General features: G+C 42.1%; 1 protein-coding gene and 1 pseudogene across 2 annotated transcripts; both read left to right on the forward strand.

Annotated features, from left to right (window-relative positions):
- Positions 1 to 7,949: 7,949 nt before the first annotated feature.
- Positions 7,950 to 11,095, forward strand: LOC311138850 (somatotropin; the record flags this gene model as incomplete). Its single annotated transcript, XM_084173651.1, has 6 exons — positions 7,950 to 7,959; positions 8,436 to 8,575; positions 8,711 to 8,827; positions 9,400 to 9,555; positions 10,689 to 10,835; positions 11,033 to 11,095. 6 exons carry the CDS (start codon positions 7,950 to 7,952, stop codon positions 11,093 to 11,095), a joined length of 633 nt encoding a protein of 210 aa, XP_084029777.1.
- A 2,324-nt stretch (positions 11,096 to 13,419) lies between these two features.
- Positions 13,420 to 18,013, forward strand: LOC311138861 (RAD52 motif-containing protein 1-like; annotated as a pseudogene). The gene is made up of 4 exons (XR_014615218.1): positions 13,420 to 13,473; positions 15,025 to 15,202; positions 16,398 to 16,523; positions 17,121 to 18,013. The product of XR_014615218.1 is annotated as an RAD52 motif-containing protein 1-like (transcript).
- Positions 18,014 to 23,900: the final 5,887 nt, after the last annotated feature.

Consider the following 23,900-nt stretch of genomic DNA (forward strand, 5'->3'; position numbering starts at 1 on the left):
TTACAATAATGTTTTTTAGTACCACACAAATGACAGCCCACTCTGACACTGACATAAATATAACGAATGACTCTGTCTTAAATGCAACTAATAGCACACAGGCCAATGAAAAGAGTGGAGACACAGATTGTACAACATGAGGAGGAAATTATAGTCCACCAACTTTCCAGTGGCACTCACTCATCCAAACAGTTTTTTCCTTCAATTGTATTTTGAAATATTGAGAAAGTCCTTTTAGCTGCTGCCTTCTGTTCATTGACAGCCACAACTCAACAATCAGCTGTTTGATATTTCCCGCGGGCTTTCCAATTGCAGGCTTTCCGACTGTAGGCTTATATGCGCTGATGATCAACAGCATTTAAAAAAAAGAAGCTATTGATTATCTGTGGCTAAATTATGCTCTCTGGTGTAGTATTTTAAATTATTTCATTTATTTCTGTACAGACAAGAGTAATTATATAATTATGCAAATGTATTTAAATGTATCTGCAGCACTTCCAGCACCCCTTCCCACGGCTAGGTTTTCTTCCATGCTCTGTGCTCTACCCAAGGCAAAATAATCAACACTTAGTGTTAATTCAATGGATTGTGGTCAGTAACCCAATATGAGGTTATTGCGTAGGTAGGCCTACTGTTACAATAATATTAAAAATAGTCTATCAGCTAGTAGCCTACAAGTCAATTCTCAAGTGATTCTATCTAATCGCTTTTTTTTCCTGTTGAGACAATAATGGTTTCAGCTATATAGTTATAGAAACGATGTAGGCCTTATTAACTTTTTAATCATGGTAGCACAGTTTCTATATTCATAAGGCTAATAAGAAAATATGATAAATGACTTGAATAGCCAATGGTAAGTGTAAAAATCGCATTGGTAGGCTGTGACCAAAATGCATTAGAAAAGTATTGGAAAGTTCAGGAAAACATCAGCAAAGCTCATCAGGTAGGGTATATAGGCCTAATTGTGTGTGTAGAGAAGATCTGCATTGCTTTCAATTTGCTAGACGAATGATCATGAGTACTCACCTCAGCCTAATTGTAACCAAATATCCAAACAGAGATTCAGTAAAAACAAAAATCTGGCATTGATTGATTTATAAAGACAAGCCCCCATGCTCGTCTCAATCAAACCGGTGCTCAAATGACCATCTATTTGACCACACACAACAATTGCTTTACATTTATTATAACGGTTGGATGACTTTGGGAGTTTCACGTAACCACGGTTCTATGAACTAAGCAGCGCATTCAGTTGATGTATTTTTTTCCAGCAGCAGCAGCGCAAAAGATTCAGGGCAGACATGCAATCTCCACAGACAAACATTGGCAGTAGAATGGCCTGTACGGAAGAGCTCAGTGACTTTCAAAGTGGCACCGTCATAGGATGCCACCTTTCCAACAAGTCAGTTTGTTAAATTTCTGCCCTGCTAGAGCTGCCCCAGTCAACTGTAAGTGCTGTTATTGTGAAGTGGAAACATCTAGGAGCAACAACGGCTCAGCCGCGAAATGGTAGGCCACACAAGCTCACAGAACAGGACCGCCGTGTGCTGAAGCGCTTAGCGCATAAATATCGTCTGTGCTCGGTTGTAACACTCACTACCGAGTTCCAAACTGCCTCTGGAAGCAACGTCAGCACAATAACTGTTCATCGGGGGCTTCATGAAATGGGTTTCCATGGCCGAGCAGCCGCACACAAGCCTAAAATCACAATGCGCAATGCCAAGCATTGGCTGGAGTAGTGTAAAGCTAGCCGCCATTGGACTCTGGAGCAGTGGAAACGCGTTCTGTGGAGTGATGAATTACGCTTCACCATCTGGCAGTCCGACGGACTAATCTGGGTTTGGAGAACTCTACCCACCCAATGCATAGTGCCATCTATAAAGTTTGGTGGAGGAGGAATAATGGTCTGGGGCTGTTTTTTATGGTTCGGGCTATGCCCCTTAGTTTCAATGAAGGGAAATCTTAATGCTACAGCATACAATGACATTCTAGACAATTCTGTGCTTCCAACTTCAAATCAAATCAAATCAAATTTTATTGGTCACATGCGCCGAATACAACAGGTGCAGACATTACAGTGAAATGCTTACTTACAGCCCTTAACCAACAGTGCATTTATTTTAAACAAAAAAGTAAGAATAAAACAACAACAAAAAAGTGTTGAGAAAAAAAGAGCAGAAGTAAAATAAAGTGACAGTAGGGAGGCTATATATACAGTAAAATAAAGTGACAGTAGGGAGGCTATATATACAGGGGGGTACCGTTGCATAGTCAATGTGCGGGGGCACCGGCTAGTTGAGGTAGTTGAGGTAATATGTACATGTGGGTAGAGTTAAAGTGACTATGCATAAATACTTAACAGAGTAGCAGCAGCGTAAAAAGGATGGGGTGGGGGGGCAGTGCAAATAGTCCGGGTAGCCATGATTAGCTGTTCAGGAGTCTTATGGCTTGGGGGTAGAAGCTGTTGAGAAGTCTTTTGGACCTAGACTTGGCACTCCGGTACCGCTTGCCGTGCGGTAGCAGAGAGAACAGTCTATGACTAGGGTGGCTGGAGTCTTTGACAATTTTGAGGGCCTTCCTCTGACACCGCCTGGTATAGAGGTCCTGGATGGCAGGGAGCTTTGCCCCAGTGATGTACTGGGCCGTACGCACTACCCTCTGTAGTGCCTTGCGGTCAGAGGCCAAGCAGTTGCCATACCAGGCGGTGATGCAACCAGTCAGGATGCTCTCGATGGTGCAGCTGTAGAATTTTTTGAGGATCTGAGGACCCATGCCAAATCTTTTTAGTCTCCTGAGGGGGAATAGGCTTTGTCGTGCCCTCTTCACGACTGTCTTGGTGTGTTTGGACCATGATAGTTCGTTGGTGATGTGGACATCCAAGGAACTTGAAGCTCTCAACCTGTTCCACTACAGCCCCGTCGATGAGAATGGGGGCGTGCTCAGTCCTCTTTTTTTTCCTGTAGTCCACAATCATCTCCTTTGTCTTGGTCACGTTGAGGGAGAGGTTGTTGTCCTGGCACCACACGGCCAGATCTCTGACCTCCTCCCTATAGGCTGTCTCATCGTTGTCGGTGATCAGGCCTACCACTGTTGTGTCGTCGGCAAACTTAATGATGGTGTTGGAGTCGTGCCTGGCCATGCAGTCATGGGTGAACAGAGAGTACAGGAGGGGACTGAGCACGCACCCCTGAGGGGCCCCCGTGTTGAGGATCAGTGTGGCAGATGTGTTGTTACCTACCCTTACCACCTGGGGGCGGCCCGTCAGGAAGTCCAGGATCCAGTTGCAGAGGGAGGTGTTTAGTCCCAGGATCCTTAGCTTAGTGATGAGCTTAGAGGGCACTATGGTGTTGAATGCTGAGCTGTAGTCAATGAATAGCATTCTCACGTAGGTGTTCCTCTTGTCCAGGTGGGAAAGGGCAGTGTGGAGTGCGATAGAGATTGCATCATCTGTGGATCTGTTGGGGCGGTATGCAAATTGGAGTGGGTCTAGGGTTTCTGGGATTATGCTGTTGATGTGAGCCATGACCAGTCTTTCAAAGCACTTCATGGCTACAGACGTCAGTGCTACGGGTCGGTAGTCATTTAGGCAGGTTATCTTAGAGTTCTTGGGCACGGGGACTATGGTGGTCTGCTTGAAACATGTTGGTATTACAGACTCAGTCAGGGACATGTTGAAAATGTCAGTGAAGACACTTGCTAGTTGGTCAGCACATGCTCGGAGTACACGTCCTGGTAATCCGTCTGGCCCTGCGGCCTTGTGAATGTTGACCTGCTTAAAAGTCTTACTCACATCGGCTACGGAGAGCGTGATCACATAGTCGTCCGGAACAGCTGGTGCTCTCGTGCATGCTTCAGTGTTGCTTGCCTCGAAGCGAGCATAGAAGTGGTTTAGCTCGTCTGGTAGGCTTGTGTCACTGGGCAGCTCGCGGCTGTGCTTCCCTTTGTAGTCTGTAATAGTTTTCAAGCCCTGCCACATCCGACAAGCGTCAGAGCCAGTGTAGTATGATTCAATCTTAGACCTGTATTGACTCTTTGCCTGTTTGATGGTTCGTCGGAGGTCATTTGTGGCAACAGTTTGGGGAAGGCCCTTTCCTGTTTTAGCATGACAATGCCCCTGTGCACAAAGCGAGGTCCATACAGAAATGGTTTGTCGAGATCGGTGTGGAAGAATTTGACTGGCCTGCATAGAACCCTAACCTCAACCCCATCGAACACCTTTGGGATGAATTGGAACGCCGACTGCGAGCCCGGCCTAATCGGCCAACATCAGTGCCCGACCTCACTAATGCTTTTCTGGCTGAATGGAAGCAAGTCCCCGCAGCAATGTTCCAACATCTAGTGGAAAGCCTTCCCAGAAGAGTGGAGGCTGTTATAGCAGCAAAAGGCGGACCAACTCCATATTAATGCCCATGATTTTGGAATGAGATGGCCATGTAGTGTATCCAAATACTTCACAACTCAACATGTCAAGAACAGAAACTGCAAATCAATATGAGCTGACATTTGATTTACATAAGAGTATTCACAAGGTAAAACCCTGCCCCGCTGACCATGCACCTCTCTCTCTCTCTCTCTCTCTCTCTCTCTCTGTTTACTAAATTGCCACCTGGGGGCCAATGATAGAACTGCAAGTCCTATCAAACCGAAGAAACCTCTGATAGGTTAACTTGGTGATAACGTTCTCAGAGACACTTCTCTCCTGACACACACTCAACACATCTTCTAGAAAAAGAAACATATTGAGCCACTGCAAGTTAAAACAGTATTCTGCACAATGGAAATGACAAAATGTCAACATGAATGGTCAAGGGAGGAAGATACAATCTGTGAACGACAAGATCTAAAGTAAGGGAAAATGTTGCACAATTTTCCATTAGGACAAATCTCAAATGTTGACCATTGCTTGTGCTATTCCTTCATGTAGCTCCTACTATAGTCTCTGACATAGAAGGCATGAAGACATCTTGGCCTGGGACCAAACACTGGGAGACTCCAGGGGCCAGGGAGGATCACTCTTTGCCAGGGGATGGGAGGGTGGGGGAGCGCTGGTGTTTGCTAGGGGGGCCATGGGCTTTTCCGCTCCAAGTCAATGTCAGTGTTTCAGGTTCAAGTTTCAGATGTGCATATCACCTTTGATTGCTTCAGGGTCTCAGGCTTGTTTGACACAGAGTGGAGGTGGGTCGTGTACCTCGCCTGGGGAGATGCCATTTGCCATTTCATCGGTATTGAGCAGCTGAGGCTGAACTGAGTGATATAATCACCCACTGGCACCTGGCTGCAGTTTCATTCCTTAAAACAGTGTAGAGGTAGCTCACCTCTATCCCCTTGATGTGAATCCACGCCCTATATCTAGGTAAGTGTAACAAGACAAACCAGTGGGCACAGACGTCAATTCAACATCTAGTCCACGTTGGTTCAACATAATTTCATTTCACAGAGAGGTATTATAGTGCACCATTACACTTCCTACCTATAAGGTCAGTGTGATGTGGCACAGAGGCCCAGGCAGAGTTGGAGTGAGATACAACCACATCAAACCTGTGAGCTGTGACAACCCCATAGGCACATGCTGCTCTACATGGACATACTGCACTCTGTGTAGCTGTCCTCAGTAATAAAAGGGGAATCCATTGTGAGGAATACGTGAACCCTGGCCTCTTTTATTTACATTCTGTCCTATACTCTTTCATTGTATGTTCTCTTTCTCCCTCCAGTTCGCTCTCCCTTAGCCTATTAATCTTGTGCGCTCTTAAAGGGGCACACACTCATTTAACATGAACCTCACACACTCATTTAACATGACCCTCACACACTCAGTCATGACACACTTGTTCAAAGAATTTGTCAGGTTTAAGCCAAGGGAACCCCGATGCAGCTGTAGGGTATTACACTTCCCTACAGGTTGTGTTATAGACTTACATCAATAATGTGTGTATTGCTCAAAACAGTAGTACCCAATACCCATGCAGGAAATGTTCTGGAATGTAGAGTATCTTTCTTCTACAGCCTGATAATAATGTTCAAGAATAATTTTCAGTTCATTTGTAATTTGGCTAATCCAGATCGATTGAAACATGCTAAAACATAAATGGGTATGAGGCCATACAGCCGATTGAGTATGATAACAGATGGAGAGAATTGGTTGAGGCTGCCCTTACAGAAAGAACACTTGATTTCACATGTGGAAAATAAATAATGTGTTTTTGGAACACTTCACATGTGATAACATGTTTTCACATGTGCAGTTTCATGTTATCACATGTTACTTTACATGTTATCACATTAACTTCACATAAGATCACGATATCACGTGAAATTCATGTGGATTTCCATAAGGGCCAATAAGGGTATAAAGGAAAGAGAATTTAGGAACCACTGTGATGCAGTATATAACTAAACCTAAACAACAACTTAACTTTTGGAGTGATTTCGGACAATTTGTTACAGGCAATACATATCCCACAATGGGGCCAGATGATGAAAGGTTGGTTGAATGAATAAAACCTTTATCGATATATGCTATACATCCAGTATTTTTAATTTGCTGTACTATCAAAACAAGTCATCCCTATATCCAATCAGATAGCGTGACCGAAACTAACCTTGGTATAATGCTCTTTTGAAAGCCAGCTACCACATATTCAACAAGGTAATGTGGTCAGTAAATGCACTTGCAGCCACCCTTCCAAAGTGATGCAGGTTAACAGATCGATTTCTGTTTTCGCCAGGAAAGGATTAGGACAGCGCTGGGCCTGACATTCAGCACGTCTCTGTGTCCTGAACGCTGAATATGGACCTCGTTCACAACTTATGTTGAATATGTTCACACTGGATCAGTCAACACCCCCGTACGCCACACATCAACCATGATCTCATTACTGTCATGACTATTGACCAGGTTACCTTTATAGGTGTCATGACACCATACACCTACACCTACCTGTGTAGCGTAAACAACACACAGTAAGGTGGTGTGGCACAAACAAAGTGAAGGCTTTGGGCTAGTAGCATTGTGTAGTCAAGCACACATGCTGCTAGGCTGAAAGAATGAATGTGTTATCCTCTGAGATGTGTACTTTCTTAACGGCATATAGATTTTAACCCCAAAATCAATCAATCAATCAATCAATAAAGTAGGGCCTACACTTGCTCCAACACATACCTTTATTAGGCTTATTCACAATGTTTCTATTACTGAAAGGATCTTCGTCAGGTATAACAAAGGCTCTCACAAAAATACTGGCATGGACTGGTATTGATCAAGTGACTGTTTATGTACTGTACGTTAATGGTAACAAGACCCCGTCTGAATTTAAACAAATAAAAACAATACTTTCTAACATGTGCGTCTCAAGTCCTTGAAAGGTCCTTCTTTGAGTGTCTCTACTTTGAAGTCTTTGAAAAAGTGTTAACGCCACAGCACATTCAATTGATATTAAACAATACAATATTGGTGCTAATAAAGAAGCAATATAAATCATTTATTGTCAAATAATTCCTGTCATCTACAGTATCACAACGGAATGGCAGAATAACTGGCGTTGTCGTCAAGTTACAGTGTGTGTGTGTGTGTGTGTGTGTGTGTGTGTGTGTAACTTGTGTTCATTTAATACATCCTAGACCACAGAGGTTTATGTTGCATGTGTTTTTACCCTAGTTCTTTCAGTCATCAAGTAAGTTGTTTTTAGGACACATCACGTCTTCCCGAACTCATGGAAAAATGAATGATTGATTTGACGCATTATACTGATTGTTCCACAATCACATACAAAAACAGGTCCTATCAATGAAAGGTGGTAACAGGAGAAAATCTCATGTTTCCGCCTGTTGATACATTAAAACATGGGTTTCCCATCTATAAAAACAGTGCCCCCAAACAAACGGCAACATACTCAACCGACCATCGCACTTTCAAGTTAAGAAATCATCCTTGGCTATTAAGAGTAAAAATGGGACAAGGTAAGCCAGCTTTTTCTGTCTATTTCTTTTTTCAGTGGGAAGTACAATTGAACTTAAACATTTAATCACTGAAACAGGGGCCAACAAGGCACAGAAAGAGTGAACAAGTATTGTACTGCCATGAGGTTATAAAATCTATTGACACAGATCCACTTTCTTTTGATTGAACAACCTAACTATGTGATGGTCTATAAAATTTACATTTTAGTCATTTAGCAGACACTCTTATCCAGAGTGACTTACAGGAGCAATTAGGGTTAAGTGTCTTGCTCAAGGGCACATCAACAGATTTCTCATCTAGTCAGCTCAGGGATTCAAACCAGTAACCTTTCAGTTACTGGCCCAATGCTCTTAACAGCTAGGCTATTGATGTACGAAGGCTGAGAATATCTTACTAATATATCTCACTATAATTAGACTTACTCGTTTTATACATTTCTTAAATCAGCTATTATTTTCTTTCATCTCTCTTTTAGTGTTTCTGCTGATGCCAGTTTTACTGGTCAGTGGTTTTCTGAGTCAAGGGGCAGCGATGGAAAACCAACGGCTCTTCAACATCGCAGTCAACCGGGTGCAACATCTCCACCTAATGGCTCAGAAAATGTTCAATGACTTTGTAAGACAGCTTTTGAATCTACTTTTGACATAGCAAATAGTGTTTCAAAGATTGTTCTTCTTCTTGCAGACAGTGTCCTCTTCACACAAGCCTAGTGGCTAAAATATATCTCTCCCTTCTTGTGATTGTGTGCAGGAAGGCACCCTGTTGCCTGATGAACGCAGACAGCTGAACAAGATATTCCTGCTGGACTTCTGTAACTCTGACTCCATCGTGAGCCCAATCGACAAGCACGAGACTCAGAAGAGTTCAGTAAGTTACCTGGCTGAGCCAATTACCCATGTTATGCCCTTTACAACCATATAAAGTGTAAAAGCTTGACAGTTCCACTCTGCTATTCACCTTAAATATTAATTCCTCCATGATGCATGATTCCAAAATAAATAATAGGCCATCTCAATGTGAACAATCGATACAACTTAGTCATTAGTTATTGGGCAAGCAGACCACCGATTGTCTAAACTCCATGGGGAAATATATACTTTAGATAAGCAGAGACAGCATCATGCATGGTGGAAATTAAATCTAGCCATGACAAGGAGTATTTAATTCTACACGTAAAATTGGCATTAAAATGTTGCTACACCTCAGTGCCTTCAACTAAGATAAGTAAAACAACTACATATCACAATCATTGCTAGTAAAACCATCACTCTCTAATCGATGATTTCTCTACGTCTCCATTCTCCATTTTGTGCTTTTCTGCCCAGGAAACCAGCCCAAAAAGTATTTAGCTCAATCATGTAAACAGGGCATCTCAAACTGTACAATACAACTCAACTTAATTCTCTAATAATCTGGGGTTTCTCTACATCTACACACAGGTCCTGAAGCTGCTCCATATCTCTTTCCGCCTGATTGAATCATGGGAGTACCCTAGCCAGACCCTGACCATCTCCAACAGTCTAATGGTCAGAAACTCCAACCAGATCTCTGAGAAGCTCGGCGACCTCAAAGTGGGCATCAACCTGCTCATCAAGGTAAAGCAAGGAGGGAGAACAATGACTATTTGTGGTGCCACACTTTGTGCACTGTAAACCCCAAGGCATTTTAACTCAAATACTTCTAGTAAGTTGAACTCAAAGTCAATGAAAAGTCATTACTTAAAATGTTTATGTGGTACTGGCTCAAAACTAAATGAGAAGTCACATCAACTCAATTTTTTAAAGTTATGATAACAAATTAACTTTTTACCCAGCATGCTCTACGGCAGGTACATTTTTTGGAATGGTTTTTAATATTTGTGTTTTTGCATGTACATTGAGGGATTGATTGATTAATCTTATGCTACACAAAGATAAATAACATACATTTTTCTACATTTTCACAAAGATAAATAACATACAAGTTACCAGAATTTTGCAACCCTACTTACAGGCCTGATGTGGCCTGTAAACCATGAGTTTCGGGCCACTGTATTAGGGTAAAGCTATGCCTCAAAATAAGGCCTTATGAGATATGTAATGTATTGTTATAAAGAGTTTAATTATAATGATAATATTTGCCTAGGAACTCACTTTAAGGCCACAGGAATGACAACCATGTCTCTGTCAATAACAAATACAGTCATGGGTGATAACTCTATAATTCACTCAAAAAGCCAAGGCACACTGGGAAAATATATTGGAGAAGTAGCTTAGTCGGGGCATTACAAAAAAATGTCAAGCTGATACAACTCAAATTTGGACCCTCTACAGGGTGACTCTATAGGCTTGAGTAATTACTATAAAATCACTTTAGGTAACTGCACTCAGATTCTGTATATTAAGTGCAACGGGTTTCCTCAAAGGTTTTGAGTAATGACAGCACATTGGGGTTTACAGTGTGGTTTTTATCTTCCACTGACATGAAAGTGAAATACCACTATGCTTTCCTAGTTAGAAAGCATAATGTAGGACTACGTATGCCTCTTCTCAGCAGATATTTCTGTGCTTTACATTGTGATGCTAACTCACCTCATCTATCATCACTAATAGTGACTATATCAGTAACACACCATTAAAGGACATTTATGCATGTGTCTTTTGCTATGTGTGCTTTTAGAATGACCCAATAAACAAATATTGATATGCACACATCCACTCCACCATGCATCTCTCTCTGTCTCCCACAGGGGAGCCAGGATGGCGTGCTGAGCCTGGATGACAATGACTTTCAGCAGCTGCCCCCCTACGGAAACTACTACCAGAACCTGGGGGGCGACGGCAACGTCAGGAGGAACTACGAGCTGTTGGCCTGTTTCAAGAAGGACATGCACAAGGTGGAAAACCATGTTGCCTTCAATTGCATGTGCCTTCCTATATTTTCTACAGTGCATCATTTTTTTGTGTTCAATATAACCCAAATATTATTCCTATTATTGTTCATTGATCAAGACTGGTCTCGAGAAAGGCCTAGTGACCTAGAACATTGACATTAAAATGTGTAAACTATAACCTCATTATTTTTTTCCCCAAGGTCGAGACCTACCTGACCGTTGCCAAGTGCAGGAAGTCACTGGAGGCCAACTGCACTCTGTAGACGTTGGCTGGAGAGGCAGCCAGCAAGAGCCTGTCTCCAGGGTTTGGTTTCCCAGATACAGAGTAGGCCTTGCCCTGCACTGAAGAGCATTTTCAATTGAGATTCTCCATTAAGCATGCTTTTTGGTCTAGAGTAGATTTAATTTGGATCTGGCAGAGCCTGACTCCAGGGGTTTTCAGGCATTTGCATTTTGTTCTCTGAAATCAACAACAGCACTTTCTATATTCACTCTATTACTCTGAGATACCATTGATTCATGGACATTTTAGATTAGTACATTTATAGAAAAGTTAATTACATTTCTTATTTAGATATATGATTCTAGGTGGTGCTGATGTTTATTCGTAAATTAATATTTGGGGTGAAATGGGAACTTGTAGAGCTCCAAGCTTTTGGTATGTACACAGATGGAGAATATATTTTAGAGTAATTTCCTTTAAGTCTTTTAATTCCTTAATCTTATTGTTTGAAACTAATAGTGATGAGTTGTTCAATAAAGCTGTTGTTCTCTGCAGTACATGATATCTTGGCTACTATTTATTATCTTTCAAATCAACATTTTTGACAAGTTCCTAGCCCCAACATTCCTATGGTGTCCCTTGGACAATTTAGGGCTGGATTCAATCCGTATCACAGACACTCCATTGAAATGTAAAGGCCATATTCCCGCATTTGCGGAGACAGCATTCACTGCAAACGCTGCATATGTCGCCTCAATAGGAAATTACCTTAAAAATGTTACGTGGTTCTTCAGCGATACGGATTGAATCCAGCCCATGGTCACGTACATTTGTATTGGCAAAAACCTATATGTCCCCTGTCTGTCTTGAATGTTGAATAAAGCTCAATTTGAACTTTCTCTGCCGATTGTCCGTAGGGTTGGTTGTTATATAGCGCGGAATTCGAGAAAAGATATCCAAAGGAACATATTACTGAACAGACTTTCCAAACGTGGGTCTGCTGCAGATGCCTAACATGTCAAAACACTTCACGTCAAAACAAAGTCCTGCAAGTGCGCCATATGTCGGCAAGCAAGGGATAACTTGTGCCAGACTTTTATTTTGACAGAGAGGAAGAGGGTATGCAGCAGACATGTTTATTGATATGTTCCTTTAGATATTTTGTCTCAAATTCTGCCCTGTATAAAAACCAACCCCACGGACAATCGTCAGAGTAAGTTCAAATGGAATTTTATTCAACATTCGTGACACACAGTGTACGTGAAGCTAGCTTTCAGGATTTGGCAATGGATTTTTGCGCGCTGATGATGTGAAAGAGGGATAGCATCGCTGCATCATGACTAACAACTTCCATACTTAAAGTATAATGAACATTTTAGTGAAAGTGAGTTGTCTTAGTAGTACCCGAATCTTAGATTTAGAAAAGCACCACGCCATCTCACATCAACTCCCACCATAACTCAATCTACGAATTTACCTTCAGTACTAGTAGTTGTGTTATAATTTAGCATTCATCATTAATGTCAATGCCATGACCAGTGGCGTACCGCAGTTTCGCGAGGCTCCCCTACAAGGCCGAGCAAGTCCAATTGCAAAGCCAGGGAGCGGGAAATAGAATGTGATGCTAATATTATCATTTTTACCTCAGGAACATTTTACCTTATTGCCAACAGACAATTAGCCTACCAACCTGTCTGAATATATTGAATCGATTGTGGTTCTAGTGAAGGGACTTCAATGGTGAGCTAAAACGATTAGATTATTTTACTTTTCTCTGGTCTTCGAGCATGGGCGACTCCAAACCCTTTGGCGACCCCAACAAACTTTAACCAGATGAAGGTGTGTCCCGGCACTTGCAATTTCATTGGTTACACAGCTGTAAACACTACCCGGTGCTCGAGCTCATTGGTCTTGCTGCGTACAGGAAATCTACTGCAGGAGTAAAGTCAGAGCTTTCTCAAATTCTTCAATTAGTAAACTGTTGTTTATCATTGACATTTACAGCTATATCAACTGTTCGGTGGTCGATCGAACGATGTTGTTGGTTGTGCCAAGTGAGGACAATACTGCACGGAATGGAGACGCTAGATAGATACAACGAGAGGACGAGAAGGATGAGGGTTTCCGGAGTGGAGGAATGTGGAAGGTGGATGGACAAATTTTAATCTGGCCCGGTCGTGGCAGATTGTGCAATGGCGGAAGCGGATGCAATGTTTGATTCTGTTGGTGCGAGTAAAGATGGTAAGAATGACTGGACCACGGTAATATAGAAGAATGGAGCTAAAGCTGGAAATGAACAGCAGTTTCTGGTTGGAATACCATTATAAGGATGTTTATTTGGGAGACCTGTTTGCTATTACGAAGATGGTGAAGGACGATTTGAGAAAGGTGGAGTCAGTGACCAGGAGCAGTATGATGGTGATTTCATGTGTATCGAAAGAGCAAAAGGAGAAAGCTCTATGGCTATCTATAAACTGTCAACGTACGAAGTGGAGAGTTGTGTTTTTCAGAGTAGGGCACCAAAGAAAGGTGTCATCTTGCTGGATAGCGAGGCTTCATGGTTTAGGGACAACAACAACATGCCGGGAATAGTTGGGGCACATGCTTAACCCTTTTTGTGAATGGAAAGAAGGAGGGAAACCTGTCTGTTCGATGAAGAGTCTCTCCCGACCCATGTAAAGCTGGGATATGAGATATGCAGTGCGAGTGTATGTACAAAAGTCACTGCAATGTCATGCATGTAAAAGGTTTGGCCACGTATCAAGTATTTGCAGACGGAATATAAGTGTTGAAGAGTCTGAGGATGCACGATGCTGCAATTGTGATGGGAAGCATTTTCCAGAGTTCCTTGAGTGCCCTGTTAGGGTGAAGGAGGTCAAAGTAGGGAGGCTTAGGGCTGTCAAGCAGGTCTCCTATGTGGAGCCGGTGAAAAGGAGAGAGTAGAGATGATGATGCTTTGGCAGTGGATGACAAGAAAGCAGCCTGTTGACATTGTTAATCAGATCAAATATCCTGAAATCTAATGGTGAAGAAGGTGGATTTTGTTGCATTCATTGTGCAGGTTATTGATTGTACAGGACAAACTAATAAAAAATGGAAGAAACTGGATATCATTGTGAAAGCGGCAAAAAGGTTATTGGATCTTCAGGACTTCATGGCTGAAACATTGCAGGGAATACAGTCGGAAGATACTCCTCCCTCTCAGGCCCCAGAGCCTGTGTAGGGATCTGAGTAGACATTTGAAACTGACTGAAGTAGTACATTGATGTTTGTTTTAGTAAAAACTTTTGAGAATAATATGTGTATGTTTTTTTCAACCTTTTTTTCGCTGTATTACATTTCCCCAGTTTTCACCCCATACAATAGGTGGCGGCATGCACATCTAACGTGTGTTTGCGGATCATCATAATACCATAGAAGAAGAAAATCTACCGCGTAACGAATGACTTTTTCAGCGCGGGGAAATCAGAGGCTCTTGTGCGGAAGTCAACGTAAACATGAACGTCATGTCAAAGATTCTGCGATAGATTGATTCATAATATCCTCCAGAAAAGACTTGACTAGGGGGACATTGACACCAACATTGAAACCATTTCGTGCAACACTTGGCGGAGCAGAGTAGTAGCCTACAATAATAATGTTGCTCTAGTCAGTGGAGGTAATAGTGGACGTAATAGAGTTCAGGGTACCCATTGAAAATAACAAAATACTGTTTGTCTGGAATATTCAACCCACATTTTCAGAAGCTTTTATTTAATCGACATTCACGTCATCGGTGCCCGGGGAACAGTGGGTAAACTGCCTTGCTCAGGGGCATAACTACAGATTTTTACCTTGTCAGCTCGGGGATTCGATCCAGCAACCTTTCTGATACTGGCCCAATGCTCCTACCGGCGAGCCTTTGTAAAGTAGGCTAATAAGTGATTGTCACTGCCATGAATTGAAATTCTATACTGTGTTCTTTTAAAGGAATCCATCTGGAACATCTTCTGTAAGTTTGGACCGCTGTATCTGGTGAAGGTGTCCCAATGCTGCCGTGGTCGAGCCAGGGTTCTATGCCCTAGTCAAGGACTTCTCCGCAGCCCAGGCATCTAAAGCACAGAGAGCCACACACGTAAGAGGCTTTTTCCAGAACTCTCCTTTGAAGGTAAGGGAACTTTCAGAGAGAAACTTACTCAAATGTTGCAGGCTATAGAGCCCCACAGTGGAGGTGTCATAATACCCATAAAACTAGTGGTCAAACAGGAAAATGGTTCCAATGGTTTTTCCACCATTAATTTTTCCCATAGGAGATTTTAGAAACACTTCAAATAAGGGCTGTGTTTCGTGTAGGCTTACCTTGGCATGATGTTTTGATAACCATTTAAATCTCTTTTGGACAAGGTGACTTTTATAAATATATTAGGCTCTATTTACTCTCAGATTCGAAAATGCTAATTAGCATCTAAGTAGACATCATGCAAACCTACAAATCCCTGCAAGCTCCTGCACATCATCGCCAGCTGCCACCTATGCTAACAGGTATTGTGTCAATTTAAAACTTGCACAAAAAGTTAGCCAATTTATTCATTACTACATTTAACTAACATTAGATAGTAAATCCAGAGATTCTTACCTTTGCCTTGATTCGTCAGTCTCGTCCAGATCATTTGTAGTTCTTTATGATAGCCACATGAGCAGCTAATTAGCGTTTCATTTTTGAGGGTTAAATAAAGGCGAAGATATTGATAAAAGTCACCTTGTCCTAGAGAGATTTACACAGTTATCAAATCGTCCCACCAGGGTAAGCCTACACGAAACACAGCCCTTATTTTAAGTGTTTCTAAAATCCCTTATGGGAAACATTTATGGTGGAAAAATGATTTAGATCCATTTCCTTGTTGACCGCTATGTTTTGTGTGTATTATGACTCGTACGGTGGTACTCTATTGTACAATTTAGTGCTTGCAGTTCTCATATGTATTTACAAACATCAATTCCAAAGAGATATCAAAATACTCTCCAAATTGATTGTATTATAATTTTATTATTTCGTAAGATCATTGCTTATGTGACATAAACGTGTATATATTTTCAACCAAGCACTTTTTCCCTTTTAAAACAACTTCGAGGCCCCAAGAGTAGTCTTTTTCTCACAGCTGCTGTGAACCTTCACAGTAACACTTGACCAATAACTAATACCAGACCTTGACCAGTAGATGGCAATGTCTTACCACTCCATGATGATTTGTAGACCTGCCTCTTGCTGCACTTTCTGCCCAAAACACTGTTCACCATGAAGTCATAACCATTCTAATGATTGACATTTAGAACTGATTGTACATTCTCTGTTTGTTCTCCAGCTAAAGCTGAGCACAAAGCAGTACCCAAACTTCCTTCACAACTCCAAGCCACTGAGCCATAGCAAGTGCCAGGACTTGGCCAATCACTACCTGGGATTTAATGGATGGAGCACCCACATTGTTACAGTAAGGAGCAGCAATGCCCCCAGATTTGTCTCTTTTATGTTCCAATACTAATATATTTGCCTGCATGTTACAGTATGATACAACAGATACATTATTTGTTTGGTTAGGTGGGTGCAGCCGATGTGAAATCGATAACTAGTTAGCTTTGTGTGAGCAATGACCTAAAGTATTTATAAAGACATTTAAAAGATTGACAACACAAGCAGATGATAGGTTGTCAGACTTTAAAGTAACACATCTTCAGTCCCAAATTTTGAAGTCAATACATTTCTGCTGTAGAGAATATGGACCATGTCGTATACTGTCGCTGTATTATGAAAACCTCATAAATCCGAAACAGAAACCTTTCCGAAAATTTTTAAAAAAGACCATATTTTTCTGTTAAAGAACATACAATTATGAAACTTCAGAAGCTATTTTGAATATATTTTCTTGGTCCTAGAGTCATAAAATGTTCAGAGTACATTGAGGGGAGTTACTGCTTTCAATAAATTAAAAGTTTTTTTTATATATGACAATTGGCAAAAATGAAGTTACAACGTTTTCATCAGACAACGACAATATGTAATATAGTGAAACCTTCCTTTCTCTGGACAGCTGAAGGACATCTCCAACTGTGACAATGCCGGCAGGTCATCCACCACACCTGGTGACCCTCAGGAGATTACCCTGAAGTACGGCTGCATCATGGAGGTCACCTTCCCACAGCATGGCCTTAGCTGTCGAGGCGTCGGAATGGCAGAGGAGACCGTGGAGGGCACCGGTGAGATTCAGTAGAACAGCCACAGTGCCTATGTGAAGGTTGTGTTTCAGAAAGAATGAGAATCACCTTTATTTGCGAAGTACAGGAATTTGACCTTGTGAAATGGTGGTGACAGGGCCTTATAATAAACAGAATATAGACAAAATAATTTACGCATACTTTTGCCCAACTCAGGGTTTGTTGACATGAAGGTGTTGATCTCTAATTGCCTTTTAAAATGTCTGTGTTATTCTCGGAACAGAGCACATTGAGGGCAAAAGATACGATTTGTGTCTTTGTAATGAAATACAGATGAAGTCGGAAGTTTACATACACCTAAGCCAAATACATTTAAACTCAGTTTTTAACAATTCCTGACATTTAATCCTAGTAAAAATTCCCTGTCTTAGGTCAGTTAGGATCACCACTTTATTTTAAGAATGTGAAATGTCAGAATAATAGGAGAGAGAATGATTTATTTCAGCTTTTATTTCTTTCATCACATTCCCAGTGGGTCAGAAGTTTACATACACTCAATTAGTATTTGGTAGCATTGCCTTTAAATTGTTCAACTCGGGTCAAACGTTTCGGGTAGCCTTCCACAAGCTTCCCACAATAAGTTGGGTGAATTTTGGCCCATTCCTCCTGACAGAGCTGGTGTAACTGAGTCAGGTTTGTAGGCCTCCTTGCTCGCACACGCTTTTTCAGTTCTGCCCACACATTTTCTATAGGATTGAGGTCAAGGCTTTGTGATTGCCACTCCAATACCTTGACTTTGTTGTCCTTAAGCCATTTTGCCACAACTTTGGAAGTATGCTTGGGGTCATTGTCCATTTGGAAGACCCATTTGCGACCAAGCTTTAACTTCCTGACTGATGTCTTGAGATGTTGCTTCAATATATCCACATAATTTTCCTTCCTCATGATGCCATCTATTTTGTGAAGTGCACCAGTCCCTCCTGCAGCAAAGCACCCCCACTGCATGATGCTGCCACCCCCGTGCTTCACGGTTGGGATGGTGTTCTTAGGCTTGAAGGCCTTCACCTTTTTCCTCCAAACATAACAATGGTCATTATGGCCAAACAGTTCTATTTTTGTTTCATCAGACCAGAGGACATTTCTCCAAAAAGTACGATCTTTGTCCCCATGTGCAGTTGCAAACCGCAGTCTGGCTTTTCTATGGCGGTTTTGGAGCAGTGGCTTCTTCCTTGCTGAGCGGCCTTTCAGGTTATGTCGATATAGGACTCGTTTTATTGTGGATATAGATACTTTTGTACCAGTTTCCTCCAGCACCTTCACAATGTCCTTTGCTATTGTTCTGGGATTGATTTGCACTTTTCGCAACAAAGTATGTTCATCTCTAGGAGACAGAACGCATCTCCTTCCTGAGCGGTATGATGGCTGCGTGGTCCCATGGTGTTTATACTTGCGTACTATTGTTTGTACAGATGAACGTGGTACCTTCAGGCGTTTGGAAATTGCTCCCAAGGATGAACCAGACTTGTGGAGGTCTACAAAAAAGATTTCTGAGGTCTTGGCTGATTTCTTTAGATTTTCCCATGATGTCAAGCAAAGAGGCACTGAGTTTGAAGGTAGGCCTTGAAATACATCCACAGGTACACCTCCAATTGACTCAAATGATGTCAATTAGCCTATTAGAAGCTTCTAAAGCCATGACATCATTTTCTGGAATTTTCCAAGCTGTTTAAAGGCACAGTCAACTTAGAGTATTTAAATTTCTGACCCACTGGAATTGTGATACAGTGAATTATAAGTGAAATAATCTGTCTGTAAACAATTGTTGGAAAAATTACTTGTGTCATGCACAAAGTAGATTTCCTAACCGACTTGCCAAAACTATAGTTTGTTAACAAGAAATGTGTGGAGTGGTTGAAAAATGAGTTTTAATGACTCCAACCTAAGTGTATGTAAACTTCCGACTTCAACTGTATATAACATTCAATTTACATTTACAGTCATTTAGCAGACGCTCTTATCCAGAACGATTTACAGTTAGTGAGTGCATACATTATTATTTATCTTTTTTCATACTGGCCCCCCGTGGGAATCAAACCCACAACCCTGGCGTTGCAAACGCCATGCTCTTCCAACTGAGCTACATCCCTACATTCAATGACTTGGCACATGAAACTGTTCATGAATGCAATGTGTAAACTCAATAAATACAAGTTCCCCCCCAAAATAAACCTGTCTGGAGTAGATCACCATATGTTATTTGGGTTGAGTAAAGTATATTTTTTCAAGTGTAGATAATCAAATGATGTGATCTCTGATGTTTATAGACTTTTATAAGTGAAGGTTTCGGTACACCGGTTAACTTCTATAATCAACATTCTCCACAGTCTCATCATAAGGTTTATGGTGAATCACACTATAGGCTAATCAGTTGTCCCTTCTCGGTTGGCTGTCAGGAATTTTTGGGAGGTGTTTATATAGGCTACATATTGATGCTTGTCTCAGATGTATTTCTAATACTTTGTGAAATGTTGTTGTAGCCTACCATCATGATAAACAGTTGGACATGGTGGAGTGTTTCATTTAGCATATATATGGTATGGGATGCACATTTCTCGTCTCAAAATCCTAAATAAGTACAACATCAAACTTCTTCAATATTTGGTGAGTTGGCTGACATAAACCATTGATGATTGTGTCCGAACATTAAACGAAGCCTAATTTCTAAATCTGGGCACAATTGGCATCTTGGCTGACCATATCATGTTTTAAATACCTAGGGTGGTTGTTTTCCGGTGCAGTGCTTGCAAGAGAACGTGAACATCGAATTCAACATGAATTTGATATTTGATGACACCCATTATCAACAGTTAGGTTAAGTCTGTAACCTTTACAGTGGCCAAAGAATCTCCTGGAATGGAATGGTTTTATAGCACATTGATTTACATCCATTTATTTTTCCCAACAGAGAGAGATGGTTTTGACTGCATGAATCATTTTAGGGCAAGTGGGAAAAATATTTGCTAATCCTCTTCAGCCTCTGTAATGGAACAAAAATAACCTGGATTACTTTACAAATAAAAATGTCCGACAGACAACCAATTTATCTGAATGCGTGAGTATGATTTTTTGCTTGCAAATTGAAATGTCTTCCCTGATATGACAATACCACTTACTACATTGAATCGTTTCACACAGTTAAATGCAGATGAGAATTCTACCATTGGACACGTTTTCATGGAGAAACTATGTCATTCTACAAATCGCTACTTCAGCAAAATGAAGCAACTTTTAAAGTAAAGGGTAAAAATAACACAGTAGCTTATATTGAATGATTTTTATTTGAATCACTTTAAATTTTTCTATTTACTCATTTCAATTTACTGTGGGGTTTTTGTCGTTTTAGAACATTTATATTTACGTCATTTAGCAGACGCTCTTATCCAGAGCGACTTACAAATTGGTGCATTCACCCTATAGACGGGACCTCCTAGTGTTGACACTGAGCCCCGCCGATCCAACACGACTGGTTTGCCGATGAAATAGTCTGATGTGGTTTCAACAGGCTTCCCGTTGCGACGACCACGAAGATCCATCTGCCAGCCCCGGCCCGCTAGCACACGCAAACTACAACTGTGCTCCCTGCTAGCTGTGCTGAAGCACCAATTAGAACTGCTCTCGGACTCACATATTGCTGTTCACTGGACCTTATGATCACTCAGCTGCACAGCTGATGCCTGCTGGACTGTTCCTTTACACGGTACCCTGTCCTGTTTATTCTGTTTAGTCTTAGCCCAAACGTTATCGCTATTTCCAGTTGTGTCTTAGCTCTCTCTAATAACACCTGCTTTATGCCTCTCTCCCATGTCAATTATGCCTTGCCTATTGCTGTTTGGGTTAGTTCTTATTATACAATTTCACTGTAGAACCCCTAGTCCCTCTCAAACTGCCTCATATAGTTCCTTTGTTCCTCCCCCCATACACGCCGAGACCGGCTCAATCGATGCCTCCAATGACGCTATCTCTTTCATTGTTACCCAACGCTTAGGGTTACCTGAACTGTACTCATATCCTTCCATATCCTTTTCTGTACATAATGCCCTGAATCTTTTCTACAACGCCCGGAGAACTGCCCCCTTTATTCTATGTACCCAACGCACTAGAAGACCAGTTCTTAAAGCCTTTAGTCGTATCCTTATTCTAGTCCTCCTCTGTTCCTCTGGTGATGTAGAGGCTAACCCAGGCCCTGCAGCCCCCAGTATCACTCCTACTCCCCAGGAGCTATCATTTGTTGACTTCTGTAACCGTAAATGTCTTGGTTTTCTGCACATAAATATCAGAAGCCTCCTTCCTAAGTTTGAGTTATTCACTGCGTTAGCACACTCCGCCAACCCTGATGTTCTAGCAGTGTCTGAATCCTGGCTTAGGAAGGCCACCAAAAATTCTGAAATTTCCATCCCCAACTATAACATTTTCCGTCTAGATAGAACTGCCAAAGGGGGTGGAGTTGCAATCTACTGTAGAGATAGCCTGCAGAGCTCTATCATACTATCCAGGTCTGTGCCCAAACAGTTTGAGCTTCTACTTCTAAAAATCCACCTTTCCAGAAATAAATCTCTCACTGTTGCCGCTTGCTACAGACCCCCCTCAGCCCCCAGCTGTGCCCTGGACACCATATGTGAATTGATTGCCCCCCATCTATCCTCAGAGTTCGTACTGCTTGGTGACCTAAATTGGGATATGCTTAACACCCCGGCCATCCTACAATCTAAACTAGATGCCCTCAATCTCACACAAATTATCAACGAACCTACCAGGTACAACCCTAAATCCGTAAACATGGGTACCCTCATAGATATCATCCTGACTAACTTACCCTCTAAATACACCTCCGCTGTCTTCAACCAGGATCTCAGCGATCACTGCCTTATTGCCTGCGTCCGTAACGGGTCCGCGGTCAAACGACCACCCCTCATCACTGTCAAACGCTCCCAAAAACACTTCAGCGAGCAGGCCTTCCTAATTGACCTGGCCCAGGTATCCTGGATGGATATAGATCTCATTCCGTCAGTAGAGGATGCCTGGTTGTTCTTTAAAAGTAATTTCCTCTCAATCTTAAATAGACATGCCCCATTCAAAAAATACAGAACTAAGAACAGATATAGCCCCTGGTTCTCCTCAGACTTGACTGCCAGCACAAAAACATCCTGTGGCGTACTGCATTAGCATCAAATAGCCCCCGCGATATGCAACTTTTCAGGGAAGTTAGGAACCAATATACACAAGCAGTTAGGAAAGCAAAGGCTAACTTTTTCAAACAGAAATTTGCATCCTGTAGCACTAACTCCAAAAAGTTTTGGGACACTGTAAAGTCCATGGAAAATAAGAGCACTTCCTCCCAGCTGCCCACTGCACTGAGGCTAGGAAACACTATCACCACCGATAAATCTACAATAATCGAGAATTTCAACAAGCATTTTGCTACGGCTGGCCATGCTTTCCACCTGGCTACCACTATCCCGGCCACCAGCTCTGCACCCTCCGCTGCAACTTGCCCATGCCCCCACCGCTTCTCCTTCACACAAATCCAGACAGTTGATGTTCTAAAAGAGCTGCAAAATCTGGACCCCTACAAATCATCTGGGCTAGACAATCTGGACCCTTTCTTTCTAAAACTAGCCGCCGAAATTGTCGCAACCCCTATTACTAGCCTGTTCAACCTCTCTTTCGTAACGTCTGAGATCCCCAGAGATTGGAAAGCTGCCGCGGTCATCCCCCTCTTCAAAGGGGGTGACACTCTAGATCCAAACTGTTACAGACCCATATCCATCCTGCCCTGCCTTTCAAACGTTTTTGAAAGCCAAGTCAACAAACAGATCACCGACCATTTCGAATCCCACCGTACCTTCTCCGCTATGCAATCCGGTTTCCGAGCTGGTCATGTTTGCACTTCAGCCACGCTCAAGGTCCTAAACGATATTATAACCGCGATCGATAATAGACAGTACTGTGCAGCCGTTTTCATTGACCTGGCCAAGGCTTTCGACTCTGTCAACCACCGCATTCTTATTGGCAGACTAAATAGCCTTGGTTTCTCAAATGACTGCCTCGCCTGGTTCACCAACTACTTCTCAGATAGAGTTCAATGTGTCAAATCGGAGGGCCTGTTGTCTGGACCTATGGCAGTCTCTATGGGGGTGCCACAGGGTTCAATTCTTGGGCCGACTCTTTTCTCTGTGTATATCAATGACGTCGCTCTTGCTGCTGGTGACTCTCAGATCCACCTCTACGCAGACGACACCATTTTGTATACATCTGGCCCTTCATTGGACACTGTGTTAACAAACCTCCAAACGAGCTTCAATTCCATACAACACTCCTTCAGTAGCCTCCAACTGCTCTTAAACACTAGTAAAACTAAATGCATGCTCTTCAACCGAACGCTGCTTGCACCCGCCCACCCGACTAGAATCACTACTCTCGACGGGTCTGACCTAGAGTATGTGGACAACTACAAATATCTAGGTGTCTGGTTAGACTGTAAACTCTCCTTCCAGACTCACATTAAGAATCTCCAATCCAAAGTTAAATCTAGAATCGGTTTCCTATTTCGCAACAAAGCCTCCTTCACTCATGCTGCCAAACATGCCCTCGTAAAA

The sequence above is a fragment of the Coregonus lavaretus genome, assembly GCF_964263955.1.
Source record: "Coregonus lavaretus genome assembly, chromosome: 2".
Lineage (NCBI taxonomy): Eukaryota > Metazoa > Chordata > Actinopteri > Salmoniformes > Salmonidae > Coregonus > Coregonus lavaretus.